This window comes from Oncorhynchus nerka, linkage group LG11 (genome assembly GCF_034236695.1).
Source record: "Oncorhynchus nerka isolate Pitt River linkage group LG11, Oner_Uvic_2.0, whole genome shotgun sequence".
Classification (NCBI taxonomy): domain Eukaryota; kingdom Metazoa; phylum Chordata; class Actinopteri; order Salmoniformes; family Salmonidae; genus Oncorhynchus; species Oncorhynchus nerka.
Window position 1 is genome coordinate 41,036,418 of NC_088406.1, and position 27,195 is coordinate 41,063,612.

The window sequence follows — 27,195 nt, forward strand, 5'->3', positions numbered from 1 at the left end:
TGCTATTAAACTAAATGAATACTGCACTCTGACTCATAAAAAGTATTTTCTATATTCATGATAGTGTGGTTAGACAAAGCAAGGAAAGTCAACTTCAAAATGGGATGTAGTTTATCGGGATTTACACCCGTTGTTGGTAAGTAATGAATCTGCTAGCTTCTGAAATAACTTACTCTTCCTTTAAAATGTGCCTTCAACTGACACATATAGAACTAGTCATATGTTTGTGTCTGTCTGCAGAGATGGGAGTCTAAGGTGTGTGTGTGTGTGTGTGTGTGTGTGTGTGTGTGTGTGTGTGTGTGTGTGTGTGTGTGTGTGTGTGTGTGTGTGTGTGTTGTATTGAAGAGCGATGGATGACAGGAAGGAGAGGAAAATAAGCCATCACTTAGACACTGGGGTCTGAAAGACAAGAGCGTGATCTCCCACACGTACTCCAGGGAATGCTTACTCAAACACTTCTCCACCGTGAAAAAACATGACCGAACATGCCTTGGCGACAGGCATTGAACTCTGCTCTCGCCGCTCTCCACACACACACACACGCACACGCACGCACGCACACACACACACACACACACACACACACACACACACACACACACACACACACACACACACACACACACACACACACACACACACACACACACACACACACACACACACACACAGCAGCAGCTTTTTACAGACACTGCAGACATTGTGACATTGTCAGTAATGTCACATATTGAGTGTGTAAAAATCCCCATGCTGATTATAACTCAAATCAACCCAGCCCATAAAAGCGTCTCACTTTATTTCTAACTTTATTTTATCTGAGTGTGTGCGTGCATGTGTGTGTGTGTGTGTGTGTGTGTGCGTATGTCAGAGAGGGTGATCTCTTATAGGTGGAGCCTATAGGCTAACCATCACAGCAGCATCTCCATCGTAATCCCATTGATTTACTATCAGCTAGACAGACCTGGCCCCGTTTGGGCTGTAAATAATACATAGGGGAAGGGGTGAGTGTGCACACTACACACACCAATACAGTATATAGATAAAGAGGAGAAACCTTGACATCTCCAAAAGCCAAGGTTCTGAGAATCAGTATGTGTCTAGGTGTGCCTATTATGATAATTAACTACAGTTGCTATTGGTGTTTTATGCTTGAGTTTCTCGATAGTATCTACAGTATCTAGTGTATTTCTGTAGTTCTATTTGGACCTGACTGGGTTTGTATCAATATGTGTGTTCTTCTGGATCACTGCTCCATGTACTGTATAATGCATTATGTATGTTAGAACCCCTACCTTCACATCCCCTTCTCTCCAGGCCAGTGGCAAGGTCCCTTAGGGCTCAGAGTGCATATAAACACACACACACTCACACACAATGCAGTGTTGGCCTCTCAGTGATGGATGTGTCTTTGAGATAGCACCACAGGCACCATACAGAGAGGGGGGGGTGGAGAAGGTGAGGTATAGCAGGAGGGGATTGAGGGAGGGAGGGAGGGAGGGAGGAAACAGCCATGGAGGAACAGAGCCGTAGAGAGAAAGACACAGACAGGGTTCCCCACCCCCCAAACAGCCATGGAGGAACAGAGCCGTAGAGAGAAAGACACAGACAGGGTTCCCCACCCCCAAACAGCCATGGAGGAACAGAGCCGTAGAGAGAAAGACACAGACAGGGATCCCCACCCCCCAAACAGCCATGGAGGAACAGAGCCGTAGAGAGAAAGACACAGACAGGGTTCCCCACCCCCCAAACAGCCATGGAGGAACAGAGCCGTAGAGAGAAAGTGGTTGTGTCATTATTCAGGTACGATTGTTCTACCTCTCTCTAATGAAGGGGGTGTTATATTACATCTGCTTGTGTACTAATGAAGAACAAACCTCCTCATCCAGAACAAACAGACTAGAACAACACAACACCTCCAACCCTACTGGAAGCCTCCAACAGGAGACACGGCCCATCTGCTGCCTCACACTATCTCATAGGACACACACACACACGCTCACACACACCCATAAACTCACATTGTGTGTGTAGGTGTGTGGACAGTTGCAGACTAATTATTGTTGTGTACCATCTCTAGCCAAGCAGAAATAACAGGACAAATGACAACAACACTTCTGTGCTAGCCCAGCAGAAAGAGACTTTCTTCCCTTAGTTTCAGGCAAACAAACGTTCTCAATAACTTTCGCAATCAAAGGTGCGGGGAAGTGTGCCCCTCTCTGGTGATTGAGGTCATTTCTGGACAGTATTTCTGTCCATCTGTATGTCCATCTACAGTATATCTAACATGTGGCTCCCTCTATCCCCTTCCCTCTTTCCGAATAGTATATTAGGTATTTCACCTTCTCAACCCTTCTCTCTACCCTCCTATCTTTAAAAGCACTCTATTGTTCATGTGTTTGTTTCCATGACAGTCCCTCTATCACTGCCTACCCTTTTTTCTTCCTCCTGTTTTCCTCTGTTGATCTGCAGCCCCTGATGTCGTTTTTCCTCCCTGCCTGTTGCTTTCTTGCCATGCCCTGTGAGCATTGTTGATCTCCCCTCCACACTCTCTGGGGTTGAGTGGGGAGGGAGGGGGTGAGGGGGGCGAGGACAAGAGCAGAGGCACTTTATTAATCAATCAAGCTACTTTGCAAATTCACCTAATTAACGTCTAATTAAGGATCTGGGCACCTCGCCAACACTCATCACATCCCCCTCTGCCACCACCCCCGTCGTGCCCCAGACATCGTCTTTATTCCCTCCATCCATCCACCCTCCTTTTCCTCATGCCACCAACAGCTGAGGCCCTCAACAGTTAGTTTGCTGAGAGAGGTAAATAAATTTCCTCTTCATCCATCCATCCATCCATCCATCCATCCATCCATCCATCCATCCATCCATCCATCCATCCATCCATCCATCCATCTGTTTTTTTCCTCCATTAGGACTTATGCCACCAAGCTCTGCTGCCCACGCAAGATAGTTTTCAGAGAAAGCTCAACCGACCTTGCTTATTCATACCACCAGATTCTCTTGGTCTTACCAGAGAGAGGTCCTGGCCAAACTCATCCATCACAGCCGTCTGGTAGGACTCCAGCGACTCACACTGATGATGTGTACGGTTCTCACAGTCCCCCTGACAGCTCTCTCTGCGGTAAAGGGTGGCACGCCAGGCACGCTGAATTCTGGGTAGAAAAACAACAAATATATAAATTACACATAAGGTAAAATCTGGAACTGAAATTTGAGATTGCCTGTGCTGTTGTTTTTTAAATTGAAATGAAACTGTACAGACCACAATATCAGTATCATTCTAAAGTGCATTCGGAAAGTATTCAGACCCTTTGACTTTTTCCACATTTTGTAACGCTACAGCCTTATTCTAAAATGGATGAAATAAAATAAAAAACACAGTACCCCATAATGACAAAGCGAAAACATGTTTTTAGAAATGTGTACACATTTATTCAAATTAATATCAGAAATACCTTGTTTACTTAAGTATTCAGACCCTTGCTATAAGACTCAAAATTGAGCTCAGGTGCATCCTGTTTCCATTGATCATCCTTGAGATGTTTCTACAACTTGTTTGGAGTCCACCTGTGGTACATTCAATTAATGGTGATTTGGAAGGTGTTGTGTACTAACTTCTAAACTTGAAATGTGAAATATGTTATGTTACCATATTAGAACTGAGGGTAATCTATTGAGTGAGAAAGGAGAGTGCAGGAAGAACATGTTATTGTTAAATCTCAGGTATCCTATGGAGAGGAGAAGGGCCACGGTCTAGTTCCAGTCAACAGATAAGATAGGACAGCCGTGAGTTGAGGGGGAGTGAGGAATTTGTGCCAAGGACAGGTTAGATGAAGTGAGAATGAACAGGCCTCAGTAAAGTCCTGTCTAGCAACAGAGGTATATTGGCTGTCCAGATGTAAAAGGAGGATACTCAGCATAGGAGGAAGGTATAAATATATGTGCTTGTGTAAACATGTCGTTGCAGCTGTTTGAACCATTGGGTGAATAAACTTGGTTTGAGCTTTGACTAGTTTTCCATTAGTTTTTCCACTCTGTTTGTCAGAACCTAACAAAATACACACACTTGCCTATCCAAGGTCCCACAGTTGACAGTGCATGTCAGAGCAAAACCCAAGCCATGAGGTCGAAGCTCTGTAGAGCTCCGAGACAGGATTGTGTCAAGGCACAGATCTGGAGAAGGGTACCAAAACATTTCTGCAGCATTGAAGGTCCCCAAGAACACACTGGCCTCCATCATTCTTAAATGGAAGAAGTTTGGAACCACCAAGACACTTCCTAGAGCTTGACGCATGGTCAAACTGAGCAATCGGGGGAGAAGGGGCCTTGCAAGGTCAGGGAGATGACCAAGAACCCGATGGTCACTCTGACAGGGCTCTAGAGTTCTTCTGTGGAGATGGTAGAACCTTCCAGATGGACAACCATCTCTGCAGCTCTCCACCAATCAGGCCTTTATGGTAGAGTGGCCAGAAAATCCCTACGGTGAAGCATGGTGGTGGCAGAATCATGCTGTGAGGATGTTTATCAGTGGCAGGGACTGGGAGACTAGTCAGGGTTGAAGCAAAGATGAACAGAGCAAAGTACAGAGAGATCCTTGATGAAAACCTGCACCAGTGCACTCAGGACCTCAGACTGGGGCGAAGGTTCACCTTCCAACAGGACAACGACCCTAAGTACACAGCCAAGACAAAGCAGGAGTGGCTTGGGGACAGGTCTCTGAATGTCCTTGAGTGGCGCAGCCAGAGCCCAGACTTAAACCTGATTAAACATCACTGGAGAGACCTGACAATAGCTGTGCAGCAACTCCCCATCCGACCTGACAGCGCTTGAGAGGATCTGTAGAGAAGAGTGGGAAAACTCCCCAAATACAGATGTGCCAAGCTTGTAGCGTCCTACCCAAGAAGACTCGAGGCTGGATTCGCTTCCAAAGGTGCTTCAACAAAGTACTGAGTAAAGGGTCAGAATACTTACGTAAATGTGATATTTCAGGTTTTTCTTTTATAAATTAGCAAACATTTCTAAAAATGTGTTTTTGCTTTGTCATTATGGGTAATTGTGTGTTGATTGATGATGGGTTAAAAATGATTTAATCCATTTTAGAATTAGGCTGTAACAAAACTAAATCTGGAGAAAGTCCAGGGGTCTGAATTCTTTCCGAAGGCACTGTATGTTGTACAAGCACATTCTGACATTCTCACTGCTCTAGGTCATACACAGTGGAGGAGAAGGAAGGGGAGGACCATCCTACTCAGTGAATAAAATAAAATAAATGTAAACATTAAACATTAAAATAGTTATCCTTCTTAGATAAAACTATACAAAATATATGAACATTCGAGTATCATGTAGCAAATTCGAGTATCATGTAGTAGCCTACACCTATCGATGTTACATTGCGCTGGGTGAATGGAACGTGAATGACAGTCATCCAATATGCTGTAATAGAAATAAGGCCATGCTCAATAAAAATAAAATAAATGTCCTCCCTGATCTTAAACGGCACCGACCACCGCTGACATACATAGAGGAAATCTAGTGGCCATTTATTTCTACACAGCCCTTAAGTGATGCACTTCCAAATGTATGGATTAAAGCACAAGATAAAACAGATTAAGTTTAACTTTGGTTAAGGTGAAATGAAGCCCATGATAGAGTGAGGACAGTGTCTGCTGGGTGATACAGTGATTCCCTCTGGAGAGTGGAGAGAGCCTTGATAACCACTTCATAGTGTGGCATATTGCATTTTTTCCCTTTCTCTCCTTCTCCCACACTTCATCTCTCTCTCTCTCTCTCTCCTTCATCCTTCATTCTCTCTTCTCTCTCTCCTCTATCCCTCTCTCCATTTCCAATAACCCCAGCTCCAGGGTCCAGGGTGATGTGTAGGATCAATTACCCGATGGAGAAACACATTCACCTCCAGCAGAGCAGGGAGCCAGCTGAGCCAAATGGAACAAATTGAATTAAGCCATAACCCACCGCTTCAAAACCCATACGTTTACTCTGCCCACCTCCCTCACTTCTTCTATACCCCCTATCTTTCTACCTCCCTCCATCCATACCCACACCAATGAATTTCCCCCCTCTATCCCTTGTTCTGTCCACCTTCCTCCCTCCATCCCTTTCTCTGCCTCCATACACTCTTCAAATGTGTTTATTTCATCCCTCCATACCTCCCACTCTCCATCCATCCCTCCTAAATGTGTTTACTCCAGACTCCTAGTCCTTCCAGAGAAGGCAGCCTGGGGCGATAGCTGACCCCTATAACAACAGCTATAAAGGTTGGGTTCATGTTCCTCTCACATGGTGTTAAAGGTAGGTTTTGGCTTCACACAAACGCAGATGAACTCTGATCCTGCCGTAGAAAGCCAATCAAAGGGTGAATTGGTTTAAGGCCACGGTGGGATTGATGTCATCACCACTACAACCACAACAACACACCTGGGAATGGATAGGAGACAGGAATACACAATGACAGAGGGGAGAGGGGGACACACCTGACCATACACAGGGGTCCATGTACACACACACACTCACACACATAACACAAACTATTACATACAAGGAGAAAAACAAAAACAACATTTACAAACACTTCCTCTATTTACATGTGTGCCACTACCCCCCTGCTCTCTCTCTCCACAGTGCCCCCTCCTGGTGGTGTGTATTAAACACAGTAGAGTACTACAGGTGGTACTCACACAATGGCCTTGGTCTCCCAGTAGCGCTGATGCTCAAGGCAACGAGGACTGTTGTCATCCTCTTCCTCACTCCTCAGGTAAACATTTCTACAGGGACACATAGTGGAAGAACAGTCAGGGACAGGGAAGTGTCATGACTGTCCTGTGAGGATCCGAACGGGTCAGATAAGCTTTACAATAGATAACTTCAACCAGATCCCCTCTCACCCGCAGAGGTTGACAGCTCATGCCCTGTTGTACATCAAGGACAGAACATTCAGCTATGTCCCTCTCCAAATCCACCTAAGGAATGTGCCTTTGTTTCAACACACTTTTCCCACTGAACCTCTAACACAAGCGAATACTGGAAAAATATTTCTAACATAGAATGTGGGGAATGGTCAGAGGTGATCTAAAGAATAATAATGTCATTTCGGTTGTTATTTTGTGATGTCATTAAAAATATGATCAAATAAATACTGTAACTTGAAAAGTATGTGTGTGTCCATCCGATGCGTTGTGCATGAAATATGAAAAATGATGAAAGTGATTTTGTTAAGAGAAGGATGTGATTTTAGAAATTACAACAGGAAATTGTTTCTAGAACTTTGTACAAGTAAGTAGTCACCACCCCCTTGAGTGAGGTCAGAGAGCGTGTCAGCCTGGGGGAACCACCCTTTTGAAGAACCATATAAAATTATGGGTTAAGACTGAACATATCAGACCAGAGAGACGTTGAGATGCAGCTCACATTTAAAGTGGTTTAAACTTGGAATCTGAAAATGAGGCAGAGACAATGAAGTCACCTCCCGGACAATCACTGGTATGGCTGATTAGCTGTCCTAAGTAAAGTATGTAGAAAAGCGAATTTAAGTGGGACCATTCTACTACTCTTTTCAAATCACTGTAGTACGCTACTCTCAACACGCAACTGAGAACCATCGACACGGCTGGCTAGACTATCTTCAAAGAATCATCTTCCAGAGCGAGTGGAAGTAGAGATAGCTCTGTAGTTCTGTTCAGGACAACACCATGGGTCGACCGAAACCGGGTGATGGCAGAGAAGAGCAACTGTAGAAGACGGGTGGGGACCCCATTTGGAGAATCAGAGCATTAAAAAGGACCAACAACCTTTCCAAAAAGGCCTGTTCTGGCAGAAATGCACGAAGAACCAAGACATTTACACGAAAATACATTCATGATTTCTTACTCTGGGCGGCAGTTCGTGTGCAAAGTATATGATTACTGTGAGAGAAGTTTCTAAAATGTACCAATGTTAAGTGTCACTGTCTCTGTCTCTCTCTCGCCCTCTCTATGTCTTTTGTAACAAGTCGAGGTTATGATGATTAATAAGTTGACTGTTTATGGATTTGATAGGTAAAGACCTTTAGAGTTTAATTCGGGAGATCGTAACTCTTTAAAGAACCGCTCTCGATCACACACTTGGCCCAGCGTTGTCCGGGTTAGGGGAGGGTTTGTCCTTGTCCCATCGGGCTCTAGCGACTCCTGTGGCGGGCCGGGTGCATACACGCTGACACGGTCGCCAGGTGTACGGTATTTCCTCCTACACATAGGTGCGGCTTGGCAGGGTCGTGTTTCGGGGGACGCACAGCTCTCAACCTTCGCCTCTGCCGAGTCCGTACAGGAGTTGCAGCGATGGGACAAAACTGTAACTACCAAATGGATACCACAAAATTGGTGAGAAAATAAAAAGATAAAAACGCTCTCGTGGTGCCCCAAATCCTAATGAGTTAATTGTTACATGATTAATTTAATCGAGTAACAATTAAACATAGATAGGTTTTTTAATTAATTATTTTTTTACCCCTTTTTCTCCCCAATTTCGTGGTATTCAATTGTTTTTTACTAGCTACTATCTCGTCTCATTGCTACAACTCTCGTACGGGCTCGGGAGAGACGAAGGTTGAAAGTCATGCTTCCTCCGATACACAACCCAACCAAGCCACACTGCTTCTTAACACAGCGCGCATCCAACCCGGAAGCCAGCCGCACCAATGTGTCGGAGGAAACACCGTGCACCTGGCAACCTTGGCCCGCCACAGGAGTCGCTGTTGCGTGATGAGACAAGGATATCCCTACCGGCCAAACCCTCCCTAACCCAGACGATGCTAGGCCAATTGTGCGTCGCCCCACGGACCTCCCGGTCACAGCCGGTTACGACAGAGCTTGGGCGCGAACCCGGAGTCTCTGGTGGCACAGCGCCCTTAACCACTGCGCCACCCGGGAGGCAAACATAGATAGTTGATTAGATAAATAACAGTGATCAGAATACTGAAAGTAAAGTCACGACAGTGTTAAGGCACTTGAAAGTAACATTAATTGCTGTGTCGAGTAGACGGTTAGTTAAATGTTCTTTACCTCTCCATCTTATGCACTTGTTGTCCACCACCATGGTTGCAGAAGCGATGGTGCTTCTTCTCTTCCTCCTACACAGGATCACAGAAAGACAAGAGCAGTTTCTTCTTGAACGGAGGATAACAGGGAAGATGAAAATATTGCTGCAAGATTCAGTCATAACTCTGTCCTGGTTTTACACCGTCTGTCTGCAACATTAATACCACCTACTCACACTGTCTGGTAGAGCACTGAGGGGGACAACGCAACTACACTCTCTTTATTCTGTCTGGTAGAGCACTGAGGGAGACAACACAACTACAGTCTCTTTATTCTGTCTGGTAGAGCACTGAGGGAGACAACACAACTACACTCTCTTTATTCTGTCTGGTAGAGCACTGAGGGAGACAACACAACTACAGTCTCTTTATTCTGTCTGGTAGAGCACTGAGGGAGACAACACAACTACACTCTCTTTATTCTGTCTGGTAGAGTACTGAGGGAGACAACGCAACTACACTCTCTTTATTCTGTCTGGTAGAGCACTGAGGGAGACAACGCAACTACAGTCTCTTTATTCTGTCTGGTAGAGCACTGAGGGAGACAACACAACTACAGTCTCTTTATTCTGTCTGGTAGAGCACTGAGGGAGACAACGCAACTACACTCTCTTTCCTCTTTCTGGTAGAGCACTGAGGGAGACAACACAACTACAGTCTCTTTATTCTGTCTGGTAGAGCACTGAGGGAGACAACGCGACTACAGTCTCTTTATTCTGTCTGGTAGAGCACTGAGGGAGACAACGCAACTACACTCTCTTTATTCTGTCTGGTAGAGTACTGAGGGAGACAACGCAACTACACTCTCTTTATTCTGTCTGGTAGAGCACTGAGGGAGACAACGCAACTACAGTCTCTTTATTCTGTCTGGTAGAGCACTGAGGGAGACAACGCTGCTACAGTCGTTTTATTCTGTCTGGTAGAGCACTGAGGGAGACAACACAACTACTGTCTCTTTATTCTGTCTGGTAGAGCACTGAGGGAGACAACACAACTACAGTCTCTTTATTCTGTCTGGTAGAGCACTGAGGGAGACAACACAACTACTGTCTCTTTATTCTGTCTGGTAGAGCACTGAGGGAGACAACACAACTACAGTCTCTTTATTCTGTCTGGTAGAGCACTGAGGGAGACAACGCTGCTACAGTCGTTTTATTCTGTCTGGTAGAGCACTGAGGGAGACAACACAACTACAGTCTCTTTATTCTGTCTGGTAGAGTACTGAGGGAGACAACACAACTACAGTCTCTTTATTCTGTCTGGTAGAGCACTGAGGGAGACAACGCAACTACACTCTCTTTATTCTGTCTGGTAGAGCACTGAGGGAGACAACGCAACTACACTCTCTTTATTCTGTCTGGTAGAGCACTGAGGGAGACAACGCAACTACACTCTCTTTATTCTGTCTGGTAGAGCACTGAGGGAGACAACACAACTACAGTCTCTTTATTCTGTCTGGTAGAGCACTGAGGGAGACAACGCAACTACAGTCTCTTTATTCTGTCTGGTAGAGCACTGAGGGAGACAACGCAACTACACTCTCTTTATTCTGTCTGGTAGAGCACTGAGGGAGACAACACAACTACTGTCTCTTTATTCTGTCTGGTAGAGCACTGAGGGAGACAACACAACTACACTCTCTTTATTCTGTCTGGTAGAGCACTGAGGGAGACAACGCAACTACAGTCTCTTTATTCTGTCTGGTAGAGCACTGAGGGAGACAACTCAACTACACTCTCTTTATTCTGTCTGGTAGAGCACTGAGGGAGACAACGCAACTACACTCTCTTTACTCTGTCTGGTAGAGCACTGAGGGAGACAACACAACTACAGTCTCTTTATTCTGTCTGGTAGAGCACTGAGGGAGACAACGCTGCTACAGTCATTTTATTCTGTCTGGTAGAGCACTGAGGGAGACAACGCAACTACACTCTCTTTATTCTGTCTGGTAGAGCACTGAGGGAGACAACGCTGCTACAGTCGTTTTATTCTGTCTGGTAGAGCACTGAGGGAGACAACACAACTACAGTCTCTTTATTCTGTCTGGTAGAGCACTGAGGGAGACAACACAACTACAGTCTCTTTATTCTGTCTGGTAGAGCACTGAGGGAGACAACACAACTACAGTCTCTTTATTCTGTCTGGTAGAGCACTGAGGGAGACAACACGACTACAGTCTCTTTATTCTGTCTGGTAGAGCACTGAGGGAGACAACACGACTACAGTCTCTTTATTCTGTCTGGTAGAGCACTGAGGGAGACAACACGACTACAGTCTCTTTATTCTGTCTGGTAGAGCACTGAGGGAGACAACACAACTACAGTCTCTTTATTCTGTCTGGTAGAGCACTGAGGGAGACAACACAACTACAGTCTCTTTATTCTGTCTGGTAGAGCACTGAGGGAGACAACGCTGCTACAGTCGTTTTATTCTGTCTGGTAGAGCACTGAGGGAGACAACGCAACTACACTCTCTTTATTCTGTCTGGTAGAGCACTGAGGGAGACAACGCTGCTACAGTCGTTTTATTCTGTCTGGTAGAGCACTGAGGGAGACAACACAACTACAGTCTCTTTATTCTGTCTGGTAGAGCACTGAGGGAGACAACACAACTACAGTCTCTTTATTCTGTCTGGTAGAGCACTGAGGGAGACAACTACTTTATTCTGTCTGGTACTACAGTCTCTTTATTCTGTCTGGTAGAGCACTGAGGGAGACAACACGACTACAGTCTCTTTATTCTGTCCGGTAGAGCACTGAGGGAGACAACACAACTACAGTCTCTTTATTCTGTCTGGTAGAGCACTGAGGGAGACAACACAACTACAGTCTCTTTATTCTGTCTGGTAGAGCACTGAGGTAGACAACACAACTACAGTCTCTTTATTCTGTCTGGTAGAGTACTGAGGGAGACAACACAACTACACTCTCTTTACTCTGTCTGGTAGAGCACTGAGGGAGACAACACAACTACAGTCTCTTTATTCTGTCTGGTAGAGCACTGAGGGAGACAACGCAACTACACTCTCTTTACTCTTTCTGGTAGAGCACTGAGGGAGACAACGCAACTACACTCTCTTTATTCTGTCTGGTAGAGCACTGAGGGAAACAACGCAACTACACTCTCTTTATTCTGTCTGGTAGAGCACTGAGGGAGACAACACAACTACAGTCTCTTTATTCTGTCTGGTAGAGCACTGAGGGAGACAACGCAACTACACTCTCTTTATTCTGTCTGGTAGAGCACTGAGGGAGACAACGCGACTACACTCTCTTTACTCACTGAGGGAGACAACACAACTACAGTCTCTGGTAGAGCACTGAGGGAGACAACACAACTACAGTCTCTTTATTCTGTCTGGTAGAGCACTGAGGGAGACAACGCAACTACAGTCTCTTCATTCTGTCTGGTAGAGCACTGAGGGAGACAACACAACTACTGTCTCTTTATTCTGTCTGGTAGAGCACTGAGGGAGACAACACAACTACACTCTCTTTATTCTGTCTGGTAGAGCACTGAGGGAGACAACGCAACTACACTCTCTTTACTCTGTCTGGTAGAGCACTGAGGGAGACAACACAACTACAGTCTCTTTATTCTGTCTGGTAGAGCACTGAGGGAGACAACGCTGCTACAGTCGTTTTATTCTGTCTGGTAGAGCACTGAGGGAGACAACGCAACTACACTCTCTTTATTCTGTCTGGTAGAGCACTGAGGGAGACAACGCTGCTACAGTCGTTTTATTCTGTCTGGTAGAGCACTGAGGGAGACAACACAACTACAGTCTCTTTATTCTGTCTGGTAGAGCACTGAGGGAGACAACACAACTACAGTCTCTTTATTCTGTCTGGTAGAGCACTGAGGGAGACAACACAACTACAGTCTCTTTATTCTGTCTGGTAGAGCACTGAGGGAGACAACACGACTACAGTCTCTTTATTCTGTCTGGTAGAGCACTGAGGGAGACAACACGACTACAGTCTCTTTATTCTGTCTGGTAGAGCACTGAGGGAGACAACACAACTACAGTCTCTTTATTCTGTCTGGTAGAGCACTGAGGGAGACAACACAACTACAGTCTCTTTATTCTGTCTGGTAGAGCACTGAGGGAGACAACGCAACTACACTCTCTTTATTCTGTCTGGTAGAGCACTGAGGGAGACAACACAACTACAGTCTCTTTATTCTGTCTGGTAGAGCACTGAGGGAGACAACACAACTACAGTCTCTTTATTCTGTCTGGTAGAGCACTGAGGGAGACAACGCAACTACACTCTCTTTATTCTGTCTGGTAGAGCACTGAGGGACAACACAACTACAGTCTCTTTATTCTGTCTGGTAGAGCACTGAGGGAGACAACACAACTACAGTCTCTTTATTCTGTCTGGTAGAGCACTGAGGGAGACAACCATGGTGCAACTACAGTCTCTTTATTCTGTCTGGTAGAGCACTGAGGGAGACAACTCCCTCAACTACAGTCTCTTTATTCTGTCTGGTAGAGCACTGAGGGAGACAACACAACTACAGTCTCTTTATTCTGTCTGGTAGAGCACTGAGGGAGACAACACAACTACAGTCTCTTTATTCTGTCTGGTAGAGCACTGAGGGAGACAAACAACTACAGTCTCTTTATTCTGTCTGGTAGAGCACTGAGGGAGACAACACAACTACAGTCTCTTTATTCTGTCTGGTAGAGCACTGAGGGAGACAACACAACTACAGTCTCTTTATTCTGTCTGGTAGAGCACTGAGGGAGACAACGCAACTACACTCTCTTTATTCTGTCTGGTAGAGCACTGAGGGAGACAACACAACTACAGTCTCTTTATTCTGTCTGGTAGAGCACTGAGTGAGACAACGCAACTACACTCTCTTTATTCTGTCTGGTAGAGCACTGAGGGAGACAAAACTACAACTACACTCTCTTTTATTCTGTCTGGTAGAGCACTGAGGGAGACAACACAACTACAGTCTCTTTATTCTGTCTGGTAGAGCACTGAGGGAGACAACGCAACTACACTCTCTTTATTCTGTCTGGTAGAGCACTGAGGGAGACAACGCGACTACACTCTCTTTACTCTTTCTGGTAGAGCACTGATGGAGACAACACAACTACAGTCTCTTTATTCTGTCTGGTAGAGCACTGAGGGAGACAATGCGACTACACTCTCTTTACTCTTTCTGGTAGAGCACTGAGGGAGACAACACACCTACTGTCTCTTTATTCTGTCTGGTAGAGCACTGAGGGAGACAACACAAATACTGTCTCTTTATTCTGTCTGGTAGAGCACTGAGGGAGACAACGCGACTACACTCTCTTTATTCTGTCTGGTAGAGCACTGAGGGAGACAACGCTGCTACAGTCATTTTATTCTGTCTGGTAGAGCACTGAGGGAGACAACACAACTACTGTCTCTTTATTCTGTCTGGTAGAGCACTGAGGGAGACAACACAACTACAGTCTCTTTATTCTGTCTGGTAGAGCACTGAGGGAGACAACACAACTACTGTCTCTTTATTCTGTCTGGTAGAGCACTGAGGGAGAGAACACAACTACACTCTCTTTATTCTGTCTGGTAGAGCACTGAGGGAGACAACGCAACTACACTCTCTTTACTCTGTCTGGTAGAGCACTGAGGGAGACAACACAACTACAGTCTCTTTATTCTGTCTGGTAGAGCACTGAGGGAGACAACGCGACTACACTCTCTTTACTCTTTCTGGTAGAGCACTGAGGGAGACAACACAACTACTGTCTCTTTATTCTGTCTGGTAGAGCACTGAGGGAGACAACACAACTACAGTCTCTTTATTCTGTCTGGTAGAGCACTGAGTGAGACAACGCGACTACACTCTCTTTACTCTTTCTGGTAGCGCACTGAGGGAGACAACACAACTACTGTCTCTTTATTCTGTCTGGTAGAGCACTGAGGTAGACAACACAACTACTGTCTCTTTATTCTGTCTGGTAGAGCACTGAGGGAGACAACACAACTACTGTCTCTTTATTCTGTCTGGTAGAGCACTGAGGGAGACAATGCGACTACACTCTCTTTACTCTTTCTGGTAGAGCACTGAGGGAAACAACGCGACTACACTCTCTTTATTCTGTCTGGTAGAGCACTGAGGGAGACAACGCTGCTACAGTCGTTTTATTCTGTCTGGTAGAGCACTGAGGGAGACAACACAACTACTGTCTCTTTATTCTGTCTGGTAGAGCACTGAGGGAGACAACACAACTACAGTCTCTTTATTCTGTCTGGTAGAGCACTGAGGGAGACAACACAACTACTGTCTCTTTATTCTGTCTGGTAGAGCACTGAGGGAGACAACACAACTACACTCTCTTTATTCTGTCTGGTAGAGCACTGAGGGAGACAACGCAACTACACTCTCTTTACTCTGTCTGGTAGAGCACTGAGGGAGACAACACAACTACAGTCTCTTTATTCTGTCTGGTAGAGCACTGAGGGAGACAACGCGACTACACTCTCTTTACTCTTTCTGGTAGAGCACTGAGGGAGACAACACAACTACTGTCTCTTTATTCTGTCTGGTAGAGCACTGAGGGAGACAACACAACTACAGTCTCTTTATTCTGTCTGGTAGAGCACTGAGTGAGACAATGCGACTCACTCTCTTTATTCGCGACTACACTCTCTTTACTCTTTCTGGTAGAGCACTGAGGGAGACAACACAATTACTGTCTCTTTATTCTGTCTGGTAGAGCACTGAGGGAGACAACACAACTACACTCTCTTTATTGTGTCTGGTAGAGCACTGAGGGAGACAACGCAACTACACTCTCTTTACTCTGTCTGGTAGAGCACTGAGGGAGACAACACAACTACAGTCTCTTTATTCTGTCTGGTAGAGCACTGAGGGAGACAACGCGACTACACTCTCTTTACTCTTTCTGGTAGAGCACTGAGGGAGACAACACAACTACTGTCTCTTTATTCTGTCTGGTAGAGCACTGAGGGAGACAACACAACTACAGTCTCTTTATTCTGTCTGGTAGAGCACTGAGTGAGACAACGCGACTACACTCTCTTTACTCTTTCTGGTAGAGCACTGAGGGAGACAACACAACTACTGTCTCTTTATTCTGTCTGGTAGAGCACTGAGGTAGACAACACAACTACTGTCTCTTTATTCTGTCTGGTAGAGCACTGAGGGAGACAACACAACTACTGTCTCTTTATTCTGTCTGGTAGAGCACTGAGGGAGACAACGCTGCTACAGTCGTTTTATTCTGTCTGGTAGAGCACTGAGGTAGACAACACAACTACTGTCTCTTTATTCTGTCTGGTAGAGCACTGAGGGAGACAACACAACTACAGTCTCTTTATTCTGTCTGGTAGAGCACTGAGGGAGACAACACAACTACTGTCTCTTTATTCTGTCTGGTAGAGCACTGAGGGAGACAATGCGACTACACTCTCTTTACTCTTTCTGGTAGAGCACTGAGGGAGACAACACACCTACTGTCTCTTTATTCTGTCTGGTAGAGCACTGAGGGAGACAACGCTGCTACAGTCGTTTTATTCTGTCTGGTAGAGTACTGAGGGAGACAACACAACTACAGTCTCTTTATTCTGTCTGGTAGAGTACTGAGGGAGACAACACAACTACAGTCTCTTTATTCTGTCTGGTAGAGCACTGAGGGAGACAACACAACTACACTCTCTTTATTCTGTCTGGTAGAGCACTGAGGGAGACAACGCAACTACACTCTCTTTATTCTGTCTGTTTGTTGAAACTTCTATTCTCTCAGTTCGCTTTCTTGTTGGAATGATAATGTAGACATTTCGATAATGACCAAGAAGATAGCACTGCAGAAAGGAGGAACATTCAGGATAGCAAGCAGGGTCAAAACACACATTCATACACACACACACACACACACACACACACACACACACACACACACACATTTGCAGTTTCAGATGTAAGAACACTCCACATGTGTAACTTTCACTTTAACATGTAGAATTGCAAGTTCAAGTGATAAACAATCATGTGAAAATCACGTTTGCAATTTCAAGTAAGAAAGTAAGAAGACGTTCACGTTTCTATTTATAGGGCGGCAGGTAGCCTGGCAGCTAGAGCGTTGGGCCAGTAACCGAAATGTCGCTTGTTCGAATTCCTGAGTCGACAAGGTGAACTGCTCCATGGTCGCTGTTAATGATGGCTGACCCTGGAAATGACCCAACTCTCAGAGCGTGTCTCACGGGTATAATACATATTGTGTATAATACATATTTGTACATGTGTGAAACAGGACAGATATAATCACCCACCGTATTGCTATTTTTTATAGGGTTTTCACATGATTGTTGTGAACTTGCAATTCTACAGTACATGTGAAAGTGAGATTTACACATCCTGTTAACATGTGAACTCTAATAAATGTAATACATGTGAAATGTAAGCTCAAAATGTGAAAACAGCTAAATGCAATTTGGAGGTTTTATTTGTAAGGGCACACATACACACACAGTATGCGTCCTGGCTGCTGGCAGAGCTGATAGGCCAGCAGTGAATGGGAGAGATGTAGTGAAGCGGCTTCATGAATACATCCATCTGTCAGTCCTGTCTAAGTGAAGGTTCGGGGGGGACAGCACCCACAGGCTCTCTGCCTGGCAGACACAGACAGGGCTGGCCCCTTGCAACTGGCCCCTGACTGGCTACTGCTTGGCCCCTGTGGCTTCTCTGGCATCTGCACATCCTGACTGCCAACAAGCTGCACTTTGCTAACACACACACATAAAGAGATTATTCTGAATTAGGGCTGTCAGAGTTTACAAGTTAACTCAAGTTAACTTTTGTAATTTTAGTGCGCTCATTTTAATTATCGTGATTAATCGCATTGTTTGAAAACATCCTAAATCAAATGAATCTACGCAGCTAAAAACAACAATGTGATGTGAAAACAAGTTGACTTTGAGGTTACAAATGTCTGCCTTATCAATCTACCACATTTTGCTAACCGTTACTTTGGACAAAATCAACACGTTCAAATTGTTGTCATGCTTTTTATACCAAAGAAATCTTGAATTACAGCTCAATTTGAGCCAATTCTGAAGTTGCGATTAATCGTGATTAATCAGCAAATCCTGCGATTAACGCGGTTAAATGTTTAAACGTTTGACAGACCGACAGAACTTTGAATTGAACAGTCAGTATTCTGAGTTTGAGAGAAATTGATCATAAATATACATTGGAAGAGAACCCCAGTGTTTGTCCTCTTGGTCGAATGGGCAAGACATTGGTTTCTCCCCTGGATTCTAATCCTGCCGGTTACAAATGCACACACATGTTAAACGCAGTCATGTGAAAAATAAACAAATGCATAATTAACATGTGAAAAATCCATGTAAAACCTCACGTGTCTGAAAACCACACCTGACTCCTGAAAAATGTATGTGAAAAATGCATTTTTATGATTTATTTTGTGCTATTTTTCACGCGATTTGAACATACATGTGTCTGAAAACAGCTCCTTTCTGTTATCTGAATCATGCCATTCTGAATGCTCCTCACTCTCTATTCAGTACAGCCAACAGAGATTTCATGTTCAGAAATACTGGGGAAGGGCCAACTGTAGGCTAGCCTATTGTTGAGGTGCACGTCCTTGTGTATAATTAAAACAACAGTATTTGTTGTTTTGAACGCACTGAGATCATGTCTTGCATTAGAGATTCAACTTTTGCTTGAAATCTCCACTGAGCACCAAACACAACTCTCAAACAATCTGTCAACTTTGTAGCGTTTGTTTATGTGCACATACCAGACTACACAAACAACTTCTCTGTAATAGATTGTATCAATGTCTTGAATCATGTGAACAGTTATTTCAATCCCAACCTGTGTTTGTTGTTTGCCATCTACCGTTGTGTTTCGCACCACTGTTTATTTTATTAGATTTTTTTATACATTTTTTTCACCTTTATTTAACAAGGTAGGCTAGTTGAGAACACCTTTATTTAACCAGGTAGGCTAGTTGAGAACACCTTTATTTAACCAGGTAGGCTAGTTGAGAACACCTTTATTTAACCAGGTAGGCTAGTTGAGAACACCTTTATTTAACCAGGTAGGCACCTTTATTTAACCAGGTTGAGAACACCTTTATTTAACCAGGTAGGCTAGTTGAGAACACCTTTATTTAACCAGGTAGGCTAGTTGAGAACACCTTTATTTAACCAGGTAGGCTAGTTGAGAACACCTTTATTTAACCAGGTAGGCTAGTTGAGAACAAGTTCTCATTTGCAACTGAGACCTGGCCAAGATAAAGCGTAGCAATTCGACACATACAACAACACAGAGTTACACATGGAATAAACAAAACATACAGTAAATAATACAGCAGAACAAAAAGGATGCGCTGGCATTACAGCGAAGAAGGCGGGAGGGCTGTTGGGCAATGAGAGCAGGGCGAGGGAGCGTGCACAGAGCGGGACCAAAAGTTAGAGAAAGCTGAATTTTATGCAAATACTTCACGATATCGCAACACTATTGACCAATCGAAGCTCACTATATTGTCTAGCCCCTAATGGATTGGCTGTTTATACCTAGCACTACCTAGCATACCTTCTAGCATGCTAGCACCCATATGAGGGGAATATGGGTGCTATCCTAATATGGGTGCTATCCTAATTATTGTGTTATGTGGAAATGCACTGTTACATGGGGAATTTTACTAAGCAGCACTTGCCCGGCCACGCTAGCTTCACCCTCATGTGGGTGCTAACAAGCAAGCTAGGTAGTGCTAGGTATCAACAGACATTGTCAGCCAATATAGTAGAGTCTGGAAGCTATAGTGACTTTTGTTTGGTCACTCGCTTTGCGATTTTGTGGAAGATTTGCATAAAGTTCTGCTTTCCCCAACTTTAGTACCGCTCTGTTCAGCTCCCTCGCCCATGCTCGCTTCGCTCAACGGTCCCCGCCCACTCTGCTTCTCTTTGCATTCCTTCCATTGAATTTTAATGGCTTCCGATGTTTCAACCGCACATTAGCGCTCTATATTAACACCGGCCATTATGCTGCTGGGTTGGTGACGTCAGTAATTCTATTGGTATATTCCGTTTTGGATATATGTTGTTCCCTTGCAGATGTTCCATTCTGCTATACAGTAGTCAGTGACTGCAGTTATTATTATTGACGTTGTTTGATGTGTAAATGCAAGTCTATCTGCTTTTGTTATGCGCATTTTGAGCAGACATTCATTGTTCACTTTTAAAACCAATATTTCCAACATGTTTTATGCTATGGTTTGCTCTGTGTGCTCAAACACTCCTAACCAGACTGACTGATCCTGTTTAACAATGAATACGACCAGTTTTACACAGAAACTCTTTTTAGTCAAACTTTTCGTTTCTCCTTTGTGTTTACCATTATCCCAGTCAGGAGGATAAATGAGGATAAGTGTACTCAGATTCAGCCTGGTTATTTCGGGAGTGACATTTTTCACACGTCTCTGAGGGGGTGTCTGTCTGGCTTGTGTTTGACGACATTGATTGACTGTCAACTTCAGCCAGGCCCAGACGCAATGGATGTAACAGATATGAACATGAAGGGAGGTAGAGAAAGAGAGATGGAGAGAGAGAGAGGAGGGAGAGAGAGAGAAGGGAGAGGGAGAGAGAGAGGGGGGGAGAGAGAGAGGGCGGAGAAAGATAGAGAGAGAGGGTAACAAATGAGCAGAGTAAGACTAGACGCATAACTTCAGAGGGACTGTTTATAGGCATCTTACAGGAAATGTGATATGCGGGCCAATGATAGATCTATGCGGGCCACCATAGATCTATTTCTCTTCAAAACATAATATAGAGGAGGTAAGATGGCTCTAAACAAGCTACATTACACTGCCTTGAATTAAACAGTGAGGCAGTGAGAGGGGAGGGAAGGAAGGAAGGAGGAAGAGCGGAGGGGGAACAAAACAGCACACACAAGCGGCTCCCCCGCCCTTTAATTGATGAGTTATTAAAATCATTATTTCTCAGAGGCCCAGTTCTATCAGAGAGATCGATGGGAAACACACATCAGAAAAGTTGAGTATGCGCACACACACAGTGTGTGAGGAATGGTCTGGTGGTTGCCCTTCAGACTATGGTGTCGTCCCCCGTCCCTGACACACACACACACACACACACAGAGACAAGGAAAACACATCACACGGGTGAATTGATGAGAAGAAAACAGACCAAACAGAACACACTAGCTCAGGTTTATTATAGAACACCATTGCATAACAGGTATGACATGTTATGTTTATTACACAGAGGAGAACAGGAGAAGAGAACACACACTGAAGAATGAAACACACAGGACAACAGAACACACACACACACTCACAGACACAAACATCTGTGACTGAAGCGATGTAGAGTATGTGTCATGGCTATCAGTCGGCCGGAGGAAATGTCCAATCGGGGAAAAGAGCTGTATCAGTAGGGATGCTCGTTAGTCGGAATTTTGGAAATCAATTTACATGAGCAGCGCTGGCAGGAACGGATGTATGGAATGCAACACGTACTCTATCACGGCCTCTGAGTGGGAAAAGGGTCTCTTAGAATGCAATCACTTCCACTAAGAGGGATATGTACATTTAATGGACACAATCATATGATTACAGGGCTTGAGTGGAGACTGGAATAATTAATGTGGATGAAAGGCACCTTGAATGTAATGGCCATGAGATAAAACAGCAGCAGTGGATAGATGAGATTCTTCCCAGTCCAAATCTCTGTGTCAATAGGAACCTATCTGCAAGGTGGGGAATAGGGGGGAGATGGACGGACGGACGGACGCAGACAGACAGACAGATGACAAACAGATCAGATGACAGACAGGATGACGTGTGTAATAACCCACATTGGTGGCCAGGATCCCCTGACAGAGTGGCAGTTGCACACACATCAATAGAAAGGCCATGGAGGGAGGTGGAAACTGATCGACGAAGCAGCGATAAGGAGCCGCCTCACCTTGGAGGCGACATCAAGCATGCAGATATGGAATTCATTTCATATCTATAATTAAGCAGTTCATCAAGGGTGAGACAACCCCATTTTCACAAGGGTTGGAGATAGCCCTGGGTTTATGGATCCAATTCAAAGATATCTGCTCCCCTGAAATGCATACTTACAGTACATACTTACACACACACACACACACACACACACACACACACACACACACACACACACACACACACACACACACACACACACACACACACACACACACACACACACACACACACACACACACACACACGTCCAGGCTGGATGCATGAGAATGGGGTGTTAGGGGAGGATGGCGATGGGAGAGATGATGAGGAGTGAGGGGGAGGGAAGGAGTAGAAAAGGCTAGTGAGATAGGGGGAGTGAGAACATGGGAGAAAGGGAAGAGGGAATAAAGAGGGAGAGGGATGGGTGGGGTGATGGAAGAGGTGAGAGAGTGAGAAAATGATCATATGGTCTATCAAAATATAAAATGGAGCGGTTTGGACTATTCCCTTGGTGCAATTAGCAAGTGGAGAGCTGCTTTGGTAAACATATGGTGAGAGGGAGAGAGAGAGAGAGAGAGAGAGAGAGAGAGAGAGAGAGAGAGAGAGAGAGAGAGAGAGAGAGGAGGGGCAGAGCTGCATGGTTTCACACAGTGTCAGAGAGCCTGGCTCTCACAGTGATCAAAGACTGAGCTCACTAATTTAGCCCAAACCAGTCTTCCAAGACATGCTAATGAGTTGGAATGTGAGTGAGCACTGCATTGCCAGGAGAAGGGAAGTATGTGTATGTGAGTGGAGAGTGGAGTCCCACGGGGAAATGGAGACGGCACTCAGCAGAGTGGAGTCCCACGGGGAAATGGAGACGGCACTCAGCAGAGTGGAGTCCCACGGAGAAACGGAGATGGCACTCAGCAGAGTGGAGTCCCACGGGGAAATGGAGACGGCACTCAGCAGAGTGGAGTCCCACGGGGAAACGGAGACGGCACTCAGCAGAGTGGAGTCCCACGGGGAAACGGAGACGGCACTCAGCAGAGTGGAGTCCCACAGGGAAATGGAGACACCATAATGTACTTCTGAAATATGACCCCCTCCTTCACACACTTTTACAGTAGATCTCACTACCGTACCAACTATGCAGTAGTTCACTGTCATAGATCCTGTAAACTACATGTTCAATGGGATACAGTGGACCAGTGCTCTTCACTTCTGATCCACAGAGTGTGATGTGCGTAGACTTTTGTTCAAGCCCAGCACTAGACCTGATTCAGCTGTAGACAAGGGTTTAATATCACAGTTTAAAAAGGCGTGTTATTGCAGGGTTGGGACGATTTCAAAATCCCAGCATACACAGAAGCACACACATCATACATGGGAGCAAACCACGCTCACATTACAAAACAATGCTCACATTACAGCTATGTGTACTGCTCTTTTGAAGGTGGACATGCTAGCTAGATGTCGTGTGCATACGTACAGCTTGTTCCAGGGCAAAGATACAAAGAACTTCAGATGGCCTTGAAAGGCCATGTTTTTCACTGATGGTTGTAATCAAATCAAATGGTATTGGTCACATACACATGGTTAGCAGATATTACTGTGAGTGTAGCGAAATGCTTATATTTCTAGATCTCAACCCCATAGAAAATCTTTGGAGGGAGTTGAAAGTCTGTGTTGCCCAGCAACAGCACCAAAACATCATTGCTCTAGAGGAGATCTGCATGGAGGAATGGGCCAAAATACCAGCAACAGTGTGTGAAAACCTTGTGAAGACTTACAGAAAACGTTTGACCTCTGTCATTGCCAACAAAGGGTATATAACAAAGTATTGAGATAAACTTTTGTTGTTGACCAAATACTTATTTTCCACCATAATTTGCAAATAAATTCATGAAAAATCCTACAATGTGATTTTCTGGATTTTCTTTTCTCATTTTGTCTGTCATAGTTGAAGTGTACCTATGATGAAAATTACAGGCCTCTCTCATCTTTTTAAGTGGGAGAACTTGCACAATTGGTGGCTGACTAAATACTTTTTTGCCCCACTATATGTATACGGAATTTCTCCAGCACTGGTGGAAGGTTATTTATGTAAATACAGAACAGCAGGGGTCCAAGCACACTCCCTTGTGGCATTTAATTCCCCACAGGTACCTGGGTTGACTGCGTGCTTTGCAGTTTAGTGTACTCCCTCCGCCCCTGTAAGTATGATGTGAACCACTTGATCGCAGTGCTGTCAAAGCCTAGTTTGTCAAGCTTTCTCAAAAGCGTGTGGTGGTGAACAGTGTCAAATGCTTTCTTCATATCCAAGAAGTGTGCTGCTGTGACCTACTGACGGTTACATGCACCCACTGTAGTCCTTCAGGACTAGTGAATATCACAACATGTCCAACATGTTGCGTTGTCCTCTTTCCAATCCTGTTTAAATAACCGCTGTATAAATGGTTGACAACACCACCTGCTGGCCGTAAAACTCTGCTTGCCGATTGATTTACTTGGTAATGGAAGGATGGATGGTTGGATAGACAAATGATTGATGACTTGGTAATGGAAGGATGGATGGTTGGATAAATGAATGATTGATGGCTTGGTAATGGAAGGATGGATGTTGGATAGATGAATGAGTGATTACTTGGTAATGAAATGATGGATGGTTGGATAGATGAATGAGTGATTATTTGGTAATGAAAGGATGGATGGTTGGATAGATGAATGAGTGATTACTTGGTAATGGAAGGATGGATGGTTGGATAGACAAATGATTGATGACTTGGTAATGGAAGGATGGATGGTTGGATAAATGAATGATTGATGGCTTGGTAATGGAAGGATGGATGTTGGATAGATGAATTAGTGATTACTTGGTAATGAAAGGATGGATGGTTGGATAGATTAATGAGTGATTACTTGGCAATGAAAGGATGGATGGTTGGATAGATGAATGAGTGATTACTTGGCAATGAAAGGATGGATGGTTGGATAGATGAATGAGTGATTACTTGGCAATGAAAGGATGGATGGTTGGATAGATGAATGCAGTTCCCAGGGTCCTTATGCAGCACATTAATCTCAGGCAGGTGCATTTGCTCCAGTGTAGACCAATGACCTGCACATTTCTATCCACACATTTTTCGACAATTAGTGAATAGTATTCTAAGCAGGTCCTCCTTGTCTTGGCTTTATAAACATCCTCTGGTAGCTGTATGGGCTAGAGGGTATTGATTTCTTCACACTTTACAAAGTACTAATCAAATCAAATAGTTTGCATCTGGCTGCTGATTGGAACAGTTATGAATTATTGTTGAGTGGATTAATGCTGTGGGTAACTAACCCCAGTTTGTAGTTGCTAAGACCTTACCAAGTTATCCTATCCTGCAGGAGTGTAAGAAAGCAATAAAAATAACCAAATTGATCTAGAATGAGAGTGGGAACAACCGAGTAGCCTATACAGCTGAAAACTAACAAAGTGGAGAGGGATGAAAAGCACAGCGCATTTTCACAACACTGACAGCATCAGTATAACATATCACAGAGCTAGAAAATGCGGGATCGAGCAGTGCTTTCAGGCGCGCGTGCGCTCAATACCCCCGTGCGCGATAATGCGCTGCACTACATCATTGGTATTAAATATACACGAGCTGCGCGCGGCCAGGTGGATTGGTTGCAGTCTAACACATGCGCACGGACACACACACACATGCACGGACATGCACAGACACACACAGATAAATAGCTCAAGCATTGAAAGTTGTTTCTTCCGCTGTGTGTCAAACTGTCAACTTTGGTGTGAGTCATGTAACTGTTATTTGTCTTCGGCATATAGACTTGTTTAAGCAACAGCTATTCCCATTATTGTCGGTCTAATCACGAGGATCATTTTCAATAGAAATAAAAATTACTGTGTGAACCAAAAGTGGTGGAATTCTGCTGATCACCTTCATGTAATTCTTATGCACAAGTAAGCCTAGTTTATCTCGTTCGATGCACTAAATGAATCAGATTTTATTCTGAGATTTAATTAAGGAGTGAGAGGTCGCCTGCATTTGCCTTTTCTCGGCTGGAAATTGAAAGTCGTTTGGAGTGTGGAGATTGGTGGATAGGGTTTTAATGAGACCTTTACAGCTGCGGCTGGAAGATGGAGAAAAGTGCCAGCACACGACTCTAAACCAACGATGAATGACACACGGAATTGCTTCAGTCTATTGTTTTATTTGAAATGGCTGGCAAAGCCAGTTAACAAAATGACCGTTGGAAGGCAAGGAAAGTATGTGTGAGTGAGTGAGTGAGAGAGAGAGAGAGAGAGAGAGAGAGAGAGAGAGAGAGAGAGAGAGTTGTACTAACTACACTACCAACAACTACACTACAAATACAGGGCTTCTCTGTCCATGGTGCTGAAAGAACAACTCCCAGCATTCAACGGGTTGGGCTTGGTGAAACTGAGTGCTTGCTTGGAAGACTTTAAGTTTTACTGTAGGCTACCTTTTGCACAGAAGACAGCTGTTGAACGAGACTAGAATTATCTCATAGTAGTCGATTCCAGTGGAACTGTTTATGTTATATTTTAGGAAAGCTTTGCCCATTGGATTCCGCAAAGACTTATTTGAAAAGAGGAAAGACTTATTGGATTCCTCTTCACACATTATCAATCCCAGCTATGACCAAACCAACTGAAATCAGCCCATGCACACACAATGACTCAGACCAATAATTAACCCAAATCCACTTCAAAATCATACAACTATCATAGGTAGGTTACAGAATAATCGTCAACATATCATAAATCACCAACGCATAGGCTACAATGTAATCTTTAAACGATCGATGTTAACGCATTTGAAACAACAACGGGATCGCTGGAGGCTGGTGTTTAACCTACCTGGCTGATGCACAGGGCAAGACGTTTCCCTTCCCGCGCGCCGCCGAGACTCCGGCCACGCAGCCTCGTGCCTTCTCCTTGATACATGTTCCTGAAACGACACATGCAAAAGTTATGTCAATTAGCGTAATATCTACATTTACACAGTAAAATACAGATGTCTCCGAGTGAGAAGCAGGTGACTATAGTAGGTCTCCGCATAGATGCTGGTAA

General features: G+C 44.5%; 1 protein-coding gene across 1 annotated transcript in view; it reads right to left on the reverse strand.

Moving 5' to 3' along the window:
• schip1 (schwannomin interacting protein 1) overlaps positions 1-27,195 on the reverse strand; it is a 369,551-nt gene that overhangs the window by 342,194 nt on the left and 162 nt on the right. The window contains exons 2-5 of the mRNA XM_065024524.1: positions 26,983-27,073; positions 9,069-9,136; positions 6,711-6,797; positions 3,023-3,164 (exon numbers count right to left, since the gene is read on the reverse strand). Of these exons, the coding sequence (XP_064880596.1) occupies positions 3,023-3,164; positions 6,711-6,797; positions 9,069-9,136; positions 26,983-27,073 (388 nt within the window). The remainder of the gene's footprint in view (positions 1-3,022; positions 3,165-6,710; positions 6,798-9,068; positions 9,137-26,982; positions 27,074-27,195) is intronic.